This window comes from Cyprinus carpio, chromosome B14 (genome assembly GCF_018340385.1).
Source record: "Cyprinus carpio isolate SPL01 chromosome B14, ASM1834038v1, whole genome shotgun sequence".
In the NCBI taxonomy this organism is placed as follows: Eukaryota; Metazoa; Chordata; class Actinopteri; order Cypriniformes; family Cyprinidae; genus Cyprinus; species Cyprinus carpio.
Window position 1 is genome coordinate 5,357,899 of NC_056610.1, and position 11,540 is coordinate 5,369,438.

The 11,540-nt window shown below is 37.1% G+C and overlaps 1 protein-coding gene across 1 annotated transcript; it reads left to right on the top strand.

Moving 5' to 3' along the window:
• Positions 1–531: 531 nt before the first annotated feature.
• Positions 532–10,254, top strand: magt1 (magnesium transporter 1). The gene is made up of 10 exons (XM_042737830.1): positions 532–697; positions 1,160–1,329; positions 2,395–2,512; positions 3,436–3,576; positions 3,660–3,800; positions 4,643–4,732; positions 5,440–5,503; positions 5,700–5,774; positions 5,855–5,945; positions 9,677–10,254. The coding sequence occupies exons 1-10, from the start codon at positions 617–619 to the stop codon at positions 9,690–9,692; spliced, it is 987 nt and encodes a 328-aa protein (XP_042593764.1). The 5' UTR covers positions 532–616; the 3' UTR covers positions 9,693–10,254.
• Positions 10,255–11,540: the final 1,286 nt, after the last annotated feature.

An 11,540-nucleotide genomic window follows, 5' to 3' on the forward strand; every position in this document is an offset into this window, starting at 1 on the left:
ATATTGAGATAAAGTCGTCTTTAAAGTTGTCCGAATGAAGTTCTTAGCAATGCATATTACTAATCAAAAATTAAGTTTTGATATAATTACGGTTAGGAATTTTACAAAATATATTAATGGAGCATGATCTTTATTTAATATCCCAATGATTTTTTTGGTATATATATATATATATATATATATATATATATATATATATATATATATATATTATATATATATATATATATATATATATATATATATATATATATATATATATATGTATATATATATACATATTTATTATTTATTTATTTATTTATTTATTTATTTATTATATAATTTTGACCCATACAATGTATTGTTGGCTATTGCTACAAATATACCAGTGCTACTTATGGCTGCTTTTGTGCTCCAGGGTCACATTTCTTTTATTTCCACAGGCATATAGTCAGTCAGCGGCAACATGGGTCTTTTATTTTGAAAATGCTTAAAAATAAATGATTTGTCGCTTGAGACTTTTATTTTAGAATTGTTCCCCGGACACTTGCCCTTCCGCCTCGCTGAGCTCCACCAATAGGAAGCGGACAGGAGTTCATTCAGGTCTGTCTTTGGCGCAGTGGCGGCTTCAGAAATGTTTTATAAACTTTTGATAATAGCTTTCCTCGCTGTTAGTCTATACGGCACGCCATCAGATGGACAGAAAAAGAAGGAGGTCAGTGGATTTTAATTGGGTTTTTATTGAATAGTTTTCCTCCCTGAAATACTCTGAGCTCGCTGGTAACTCAAATCATCTTATCTCTGAGCTTCGCTTTGTCTCACAACCACAGGGGATTACATGACGTGTTATTATTATTATTTATTTATTTATTTATTGTTTTTGCATTTTTAAAACATTGTGTTCCATCTATAGATTTGGGTTTTTCTCTGTGTGTTATGAGGTGACACACTTGGCCCTGTATGCAAACTAAGCGCTGTACAGCTGACCTCACTGCTCCTGAGTTAATTACTAACTTAATAAACCTTAATAAAATTTTTTTTTTTTTTTTTTTTTTTTTTTATTAAGTGTGCATATAATATAAAGGAAAACGTGAGGTTAGCACATAGGGACTGAAGCAGTGATAAATGTGCTGTAGTGTCTTTGAATGATGATCTGAGTGTGTGTGTGTGTGTGCAGACCCTGCTGTCAGAGAAGGTCAGTCAGATGATGGAGTGGACCAGTAAGCGTGCAGTGATCCGGCTGAACGGAGAGAAGTTCAGGAGGCTGATCCGAGCCCCTCCACGGAACTACTCGGTCATCATCATGTTCACAGCGCTGCAGCCACAGAGACAGTGCGGAGTCTGCAAGTGAGAGACCCGAGGAAGCGTTCGCTAGAACTCCGTATACAGTGCTGTTATTAACCAAAGCTATTAAAAAACATGTTTTGGTAATATTAGACAAAAAATGTGAGCTTTATTGTCATTCCACTGTATGTGGAGACAGTAACAAAATGTTGTGGCTTACAGGACCACAGTGTAAACACATACAGAAAGGTATCTAAAAACATAAGATTTACCTGTACAACATACGGTCTATATAAACAATACAATAATAACTATGCAAGCTATAAAAACCTAAACATAGCTAACAATAATGCTTTACAAACACCCTTTACATAAAACTTAGATAAATGTCATAAAAATAAGTTAAAATAGAAACAAAGATTTTTTCGTTTGTTTGTTTTACTAATTTTATATCTAGGTGTCTTTTAGGTCTTACACATGGATATTTATTAAAAGGTGAAGAAGCACCATCATGCCTTACTTGCCAAACTAAAATGAGTGTGAAACCTATTTTTTTGGCTTGTACTGTGTTTAATGTAAATAGACAACGGTTTTATCTAGAGGTGTGTCTGACTGGTTTATTTAAAAATGTATCACCTGAATGTTTTTTAGAATTTTTGTGTAGTGTACATCTGAAATGTCTTTTAGAATCATTTACCTTTTATAATTTATTCAGAGATCACCACGAAAATAGCCTTGATGCTGGCATGGCGTTAAAAGGTGAAATAAATAAATACATTAAAACTTACACAAATTTTTGGATGTACCCAGGACAGACATGGCGCAGAGGTCAAGTATTGACTGTAAGCTCACAAACATGCTTTACACACCACGAATGGCACTCGATGCACTCGAAACTTTAACTGTACATAAAATCTGGCTTTTGAGACAGAGACATTGACTCAAGTAGTAACTTTGGGATGAAAGTCTGTTTTTTCCATCAAGGCAGATGAGAAGAGTGTTTGGGAAACCGTTTATGCACTGAATGAATTGTGTTAAATATACTTGACATTTCAACAGCCCCAATATATAAAACATATATTTTATGTGGGAAAAGTCATTTTGTGTATTTTTTACTTTTGTTTTCAGACAGGCAGATGAAGAGTTCCAGATCCTTGCGAACTCTTGGCGTTATTCGAGTGCGTTTACTAACAGGATTTTCTTTGGAATGGTGGATTTTGATGAAGGCTCAGATGTTTTTCAGATGGTAACTACTCGAAATATATTTTACCTTTGTACTCGGCTCAAAAAAAGGGTTGCAAATGATGTTTTATGTACAAATTAAAACAGTTGCGATCATGAACCAATATTTGCAACCATTTTTAATGCTATAATGTGATTATAATTCAAAGTAAAACAATTTAGTCAACTTTTTAATTAAAAGAAAAATATAACATTTCCAAAAAATATAGTTTTTTTATATGTTAAAAACAAACAAGCAAGCACAGCCCAGATGAGGAAAAAGTAACGTAACATATTACTTTCCATAAAAAGTCACTAAGTAATGCAATTAGTTTCTTTTGTTAGGGAGTAACGCAATATTGTAATGCATGACTTTTAATTGTAACTTTCTCCAACACTGGTTATATGCATATCTGAAAGGAGCCAAAAAAATATTCATTAGTCTGAAATGATTATGTAATGTCAGTGTTTTCCACAGCCTTACACTCTATTTGTGGCGGCACTCCCCCACCCCCATATATACACATATATGCAAATTCATTTTCTGCCAGCAGGAGGCGCTTTAAGAGCGGGAGAGATACAGGATTCTCCGGTAACGGCTGCGAAGCAGTGCTGAGCTCACAAACGCTGCCTTATCAAGCATTACATGCAAAATGAAATGAAAATGAAATCGAAATTTTTCTAAATACAGTCGGTTTCCTTCTGAAATACAGTGATATAAAAACACCCGCATCGGTTTTTGATTTTGAAACATGCAGTGCTCATGTTTATTCAATGAAGTCAAAGCCTTTTGGAAAATCTATTTGTGGCGGTCAGTTTTGATATTGTGGCGGCCCGCCACAAATAAATCAATGTGTGGGAAACCCTGAATGTCAAGTTGTTTCATAGGCGAAGCGAGTTATTACATTATTAAGTCCAGTAATTACATTCCACGCATGTCCTCTACAGCTCAACATGAACTCTGCTCCGACGTTCATCAACTTCCCGGCCAAAGGAAAACCGAAGCCAGCGGACACATACGAGCTGCAGGTCCGAGGCTTTGCGGCCGAACAGCTGGCTCGATGGGTGGCTGACCGAACAGACGTGCATGTGAGACTAGTGCAGACACACGGAGAATCTGAGCTGATCGCTCACACCAGTCTTTAACATGCTGTCTGTCACGTGTCCTTCAGATCCGGGTGATCAGGCCTCCGAACTACGCCGGGCCGCTGATGCTGGGTCTGCTGCTGGCGTTCATCGGCAGTCTGGCTTACTTACGGCGCAACAACCTGGAGTTCCTGTTCAATAAAAACGTCTGGGCTTTCTCTGCACTGGTGGGCACCTGTGTTTTATAATGCAAACAAAAGGTTTTTAAATCACATTTTAGTTTGGGGAGAAATTCTGACTTTTAAACAATGGCTTTTATTGCCATAAACTCCTAATTTACTGCTTGTTAATTAGGGCTGTGCAATTAATCGCAAGCAATTGTCATGTGCATCTCATCAGTTAAGCCGGTTCTTTACTGACGAGATGCGCATGACAGTCACATGTGATTAATTGCACAGCCATATTATTAATAGTTGTAAAGGTAGTTGTTAAGTTTAGGTATGGGATGGATTAAGGGATCTAGAATATGTGCTTTATATGTACTAATAAACAACCAATAAGCTAGTAATATGCATGCTAATGAACAACTAGTTAATAGTGAGAACTGGTCATCAAAATAAAGTGTTACCAGTTTTTAATCAAGTGAGTATAAATTTAGCTTTAGTGTTTAGGAAAAATAATAAGTCCAGTATGGTTTTGATTATGAAAATAGCCACAGAAACTGGCATGCATTTAAACAGACAAACATGATGCAAAAAAAAAAAAATATTTAGCATATTCTAATAAAATGGAAATTAATTAAATAACAGAATGGAAATGGTATTGTTAGCCATATGGAAATGACAATACAATAGAAACCCATTGATCATTGTTTTTTTTATTTACACCTACCTTTGTCTTAATAACTTTAAACAAATTAGCAACTGCATAGCAATGCATTCACAACCATTCTCAAAACCTGCATAACAACACCCTACTAACAAAGAGAGTTTAGCATAGGCAGGCATTTTTGATTTCTTCAGAATAGATCTAGTTGAACACCTTTCTCTCTGTGTCTCTGTCGATCTAGAGTTTTGTTTTGATCATGACTTCGGGTCAAATGTGGAACCACATCAGAGGACCTCCATACGCTCACAAGAACCCAAACACTGGCCAAGTGGTGAGTTAGACCCAAAGGCTGATGATACATGGGCAACATTTTTTTCACAATATTGAGTAGCTTTTCAATTTTACAACGGCTCTGTGTAGTAAATGCCGCTCCATCTGAAAGCAGTGATGGAGATTTACTACTAATCACAGAACTGGCTTTACTGGCGAGACATTTGATCACTTGCACAGCCCTAGTGCTGATGTATTTCATATTGAGAATTGTTTGTCACTTTTCTTTAATCATTCTAGAGAGCATTTGATTGGACAAAAATTGAGTCATCAGTATTTTTGGTCCAGTTACATGAAAAAGAAAGACTGTAAATCTTAAATGTGTTTTGTTTTATCAAAGTTTGTTATGTGAACTTGCTTAACACTAGCATCCATAATCCCAAAAGCCACAAAACTCTTCGGTTTCTTGAGGTCTTTAAACGGGTATGGCATGCCTTTTTTTTATTCTTTTCATGTTCCTTGAGTTTAACCTGAAATGTTAATGTTTTTTTTTTTTGCTGTCAAACATCTGCACATTTTTCGGTCTCATTCAGAAAAAGCTCGGTTTTGGTGTTTTGTCTCCTTTAAGGCTCGTCAATAAACAACCACTGTTTTGACTGAATAATGCCACTGCATTGCTTCGCTGCACTGAAAATGAGATTTTTCATGTCATGATCCCTTTAAGTTTTCATTTGTGTGTCCCACAGTAACGTATGTTTCTCATTTCAGAGTTACATCCACGGCAGCAGTCAGGCTCAGTTTGTGGCAGAGACTCACATTGTTCTTCTCTTCAGTATCCTTCGCTGCACTCAGATCAGTTCCACTGCATGATTGCAGTTACATGCTGAATAAAAGTATTCATTTCTCTTAAAACAACAAAACAAAGTCTGTTCACTACTGTATATGAACCCATGGATATGTTGTGATTGGCTGTGGTTTTATGTCTAGTTTCATGTCAGTCGTGATCGTGTTCCTGAACTCTGCTTCAGATGCTGCCGTGACTTTAGGAATGGTGCTGCTTCACGAGGCTGCGACCTCTGACCTGGACATCGGGAAGAGGAAAAGTATGCTGTCATCAGCCTGTGCTCTTTATGAACGCTTGAGAGATCAGAACGGGTTTGATTGTAATCTTGTTTCTCTGCAGTCATGTGTGTAGCAGGAATCGGGCTGGTGGTGCTCTTCTTCAGTTGGCTGCTCTCCATCTTTAGGGCCAAATATCACGGATATCCGTACAGGTGAAATCATTAGACGGCTGTCTAATACATGGCCAGACGTCAGAGAGCCCTAATGAAAATACTTCTGTAATACATTGAGTAAAATGAATTTGGGAGTGTCTTGGTATTTGCTTTTAAGCTTTTTAGAATGATTTCCGAAGGATCGCGACACTGAAGACTGAAGTCATGATGCTGATGAAAATTTAGCTTTTCATCACAGAAACATATTATATTTTAAAGTACAAGTCCTTCTCAAAAAATTAGCATATTGTGAAAAAGTTCATTATTTTCCATAATGTAATGATAAAAATTAAACTTTCATATATTTTAGATTCATTGCACACCAACTGAAATATTTTCAGGTCTTTTATTGTTTTAATACTGATGATTTTGGCATACAGCTCATGAAAACCCAAAATTCCTATCTCAAAAAATTAGCATATTTCATCCGACCAATAAAAGAAAAGTGTTTTTAATACAAAAAAAGTCAATTATGTTCAGTTATGCACTCAATACTTGGTCGGGAATCCTTTTGCAGAAATGACTGCTTCAATGCGGCGTGGCATGGAGGCAATCAGCCTGTGGCACTGCTGAGGTGTTATGGAGGCCCAGGATGCTTCGATAGCGGCCTTAAGCTCATCCAGAGTGTTGGGTCTTGCGTCTCTCAACTTTCTCTTCACAATATCCCACAGATTCTCTATAGGGTTCAGGTCAGGAGAGTTGGCAGGCCAATTGAGCACAGTAATACCATGGTCAGTAAACCATTTACCAGTGGTTTTGGCACTGTGAGCAGGTGCCAGGTCGTGCTGAAAAACAAAATCTTCATCTCCATAAAGCTTTTCAGCAGATGGAAGCATGGAGTGCTCCAAAATCTCCTGATAGCTAGCTGCATTGACCCTGCCCTTGATAAAACACAGTGGACCAACACCAGCAGCGTGACATGGCACCCCAGACCATCACTGACTGTGGGTACTTGACACTGGACTTCAGGCATTTTGGCATTTCCTTCTCCCCAGTCTTCCTCCAGACTCTGGCACCTTGATTTCCGAATGACATGCAAAATTTGCTTTCATCCGAAAAAAGTACTTTGGACCACTGAGCAACAGTCCAGTGCTGCTTCTCTGTAGCCCAGGTCAGGCGATTCTGCCGCTGTTCTATCACAACTGATCCTCATCAGTTCTCAAAAACTCATCTCAATTGATCCTCATCTACATTCGCTACAGACTCACTCTTCTTTAGGTAACCACGTCTTTCTGTGTCGTCCTCTCTCTATGGCCAGCTGGTGGTCATTCAGTCTGTACTTGGTCAGTAAATGTTTGTGTGTTATTTTCCTGACTGAGAACAGACTGTACTCTCTGTTGAGTTTCAGATAACACTGGAGACGACTTTGGTCTTTGGTTTGTTCTTTCCAATACGGTATGTATATCTCCCTCTCTTCATTCATAATTTCTTTGATTCTTCCATGTTTTTCAGGACTGGTGATATAGAGTGCTTTGTTAGTCAGATCTGACACCATTACACAATGATGATTTTTTTGAGAACTCTTTTTCTGTGTTTTTAGTGCTTTAAAATGAAGAGAATCTTCCGAACTAGAGTTTAAGTGGATCCAGAACTCTAAAACTCTTTCTTTAATGTTTAGATTTAGGGGGAGACAGGAGTTATTAGGAGCGTTTTTTTGTGCACATGAAGCATGCTTCTGCAGAACTCGACATGCAGAGCTTCTGAAGGGTGTTTGTGCCAGTCTTTATGGCTCGAGTTACTCGCTGGGCCCCAGATCTCGCTTCCATACAGGGCAATGGGCAGAATGACACTATCAAAGATCTTTCTCCAAATTCTGATGGGGATGTTTATTTTGAATAATTTTGTTCGTATAGCATGCATTTTTTCTGAAATATCATAATCTTAGTTTTTGGGATGTTGACGTCTAAGGCCCAATCATGGCAGTATTTAGTTAAAATGCCAAGGTTGTTCTGGAGACCTTATGGTGTTTTAGATAGAATTAGCAAGTCATGTGCATACAGTAAATATTTGACTTCTGTGAAGTGTTGTTTTTGGCTAAGTTTTTCCACTAAGTTCTTGTTGGGTTATTGGATAATCTAGTAGATTTTGGTTGTTTTTGATACATAATTCAAGAACATTCAATTTTTCGAGGACTTTTAACTGGGTGGTATTATACAGAGGGTCAGTTTGATGTGTATAGAGCTTCTCAAAGTAATCTTTCCAAATCTGACCATCTTGTATGGCTAGCTCTTGTGGCTTTGTATTGTTTTAGACTGTTCCACATGCTCCAGAATTGAAGTGAATTTAAATTTATTTGAAAAGTTTATAAAAACCGTACAAAATACAAGTATTCCATACACTTTAGAAAAACTGTCAAGGATAAAAACACAATAAAGCACTTGGCTTATTTCCATTGCAGCGTTCAATGTTAATATAAAGGTTATGTGTACGTGCAGAACATACAAAGCAACAGTTATCTCCTAATCATAATTATCACATTATAACATCAAATTAATATCAATAAAGTAGAGATAATTCACCAATTTGACAAATACAAATCACAACTGACAATAAACACAAAACTAATTGACACAATTGACAATAAAATCTCCACAAAACACACTAACTACACTCACCAAACAGCCATCATTTTACCAATCTTTTAAAACTCAAAAAAATCTTTTACTCCCTTTACTGAGACTGGTAATTTATTCCATGCTATAGCACTAGTATATAAAAATGTATTTTTCCCCACCAAAACTCCTTAAATTTACATGGACAAATATTAAAAACTCTACCCCTAGTTTTATAGGAATGCTGCTGACTCACCATATAAAAATAATTTTCCAATTATTTTTTAGTGTTTTAAGCGCAATTCAAAAGCACACGCCTGTGCACGGTGGCTCTGGATGTTTCTACTCCAGACTCAGTCCACTGCTTCCGCAGGTCCCCCAAGGTCTGGAATCGGTCCTTCTCCACAATCTTCCTCAGGGTCCGGTCACCTCTTCTCGTTTTGCCACACTTTTTCCTTCCCACAGACTTCCCACTGAGGTGCCTTGATACAGCACTCTGGGAACAGCCTATTCGTTCAGGAATTTCTTTCTGTGTCTTACCCTCTCGCTTGAGGGTGTCAATGATGGCCTTCTGGACAGCAGTCAGGTCGGCAGTCTTACCCATGATAGCGGTTTTGAGTAATGAACCAGGCTGGGAGTTTTTAAAAGCCTCAGGAATCTTTTGCTGGTGTTTAGAGTTAATTAGTTGATTCAGATGATTAGGTTAATAGCTCGTTTAGAGAATCTTTTCATGATATGCTAATTTTTTGAGATTTTTGAGGAATTTTGGGTTTTCATGAGCTGTATGCCAAAATCATCAGTATTAAAACAATAAAAGACCTGAAATATTTCAGTTGGTGTGCAATGAATCTAAAATATATGAAAGTTTAATTTTTATCATTACATTATGGAAAATAATGAACTTTTTCACAATATGCTAATTTTTTGAGAAGGACCTGTATATTATAATTGAAAACCAGTATTTTAAATTGCAGTAGTATTTCACAATATTACTGTTTTTTCTGTGTTTTTGTTCAAATAAATGCAGCCTGGATGAGCATAAGAAACATATTTTGTGTGTGTGTGTGTGTTTGCACATTTATGAATATTAATTTAAGGATTTATTCATACAAATGATGACTTTTTTTTTTTTTTTTACAGTTAAGTAATTTACTGACATTGCCTTTTCTTTTTGTGCAGCTTCCTGTTTGGTTAAACGAAGACCCTCGGAGGAACCGTGGCAAATGTTAATGCACAAAGTGCCTTGATGTTTAAAACGAGTGATTGATTTGGTAAAGTTCTGCTTGAGTCTGTATGTGCCTTTTTGCTTGTTTTCTTTTATATATTACAGATTACATTTTAACGGTTTTAATGAAAGTTTAAGTTCGTTCGATCTCTCCCTGAGTGGTCTAGTGTAAGGAATGGTGTGGGTTACGTGTGAAGACGGAGGATAAACTGAAGCAGATACACTGTATGGCATCACTTGCGAATTGTTTTGTAGCTCATCAGTTTTATATTGAATTTGGTTCGGTTAAAATGCATAGATTTTTGGAAGACGCACAAAAGCAAGCAAGGTGTTTTCAATTCTACCTCATACATGTGCATATCAAGTGTCCAAAGTCAAATCAAAGTCAGTGTAGCTTCTGAGGTACGAGTATGAGGTTCAGTAGGAGATGGGAGGAAAGCTCAGGGGGAAAGGAAGTGTCTGGAATGCGGGGTGTTTGCTGTTGTCCTGCCTCAGGTGATGATTTCTGCCATTAAAAGTGCCTTGATTGCTTGCTGCGTTGTATTTCTTTTGATTGCTCTTCCAGTTCAATCTTCTCATTCTGTCAGCTGGACCCTTCAGAGTGATACAGTTTAATAATATTAGGTGCACAAAGTAATCGTTGGTTCATGGCTTTGTTTGGAGCATTGCATCATGCTACCTAGTAATTTAGCAGTATTGCTTTATCTACCGTACTGTTCTTTCTTTAATTAAGTTTATTGTGCACAATGAGAGCTGGTGCATGCCACACTGCCAACAGCCCAGTGGAAAACTGTATTCCATAATGCAATGGTCTCAACTTGATCTTCCATTTCCGGTGTGAATCATAAACTTGTTATAGGTCTATAATTTGATCGTACTGCTAAAGTTAAAGATAAAAACTTAATACTTAATAAATAAATAAATAAATAAATAGGATGGGCTTGAGCCAGAGATGGGCACTCGAGTTAGTGACTCGCACTCGAGTAGCATTTAAATAGACTCCAGACTCGACCTGAAATGACTTAAAGGAGACACATTATGTCCCTTTTTACAAGATGTAATATAAGTCTGGTGTCCCCAGAATATGTCTGTGAAGTTTCAGCTCAAATTACTCCACAGATCATTTATTATATCATTTTGAAAATGCTTATTTTGAGTGCAAGCAGAAACACACTGTTTTTTGTGCCTGTCTCTTTAAATGCAAATGAGCTGTTGCTCTCCGCCACTTTTTCCAGAATAGAGCTGTTTACAGCTAGTACCTGCTAAAAATCATGTTTTGTTTGTGATTATCATGTTTATCATGCTGAAATCATGCGTTTTAAACCATAGGGGTTATATGACGGTGCTAAAAAGAACATTATTTTGTGTATTTGGAGTAATTTTGGTGTAATGAAATGTGTCAAAAATCACATTATTTTCCACGTACTATACATTATTGTTGCTCCTCTATGCTCCGCCTTTCTGAAACCCATTGATTTTTACAAAGCTTGTCATTCTGAAAAGCAAGGTGTATGCTGATTGGCCAGCTATCCAGTGCGTTGTGATTGGCCGAATTCCTCAAGCGTGTGACGGAAATGTTACGCCCCTTACCATAATGTGATGCCGTATCCCGGCGCTATGAGACAAAACCAATAAAACCCATTACAAACGAGGCATTTGTTGACATAATTACTGATTATAATGACTTATACTGTCTTTTTACGTGTTGCTTTGCATATCATGCCACGTAAATATAAAACCATGTCTGCATTTGTGATCGGAGAAACGAGAAACAACAAACAACAAGCCTACTCTACTGGGGGCGGCGGCAACTGTGAG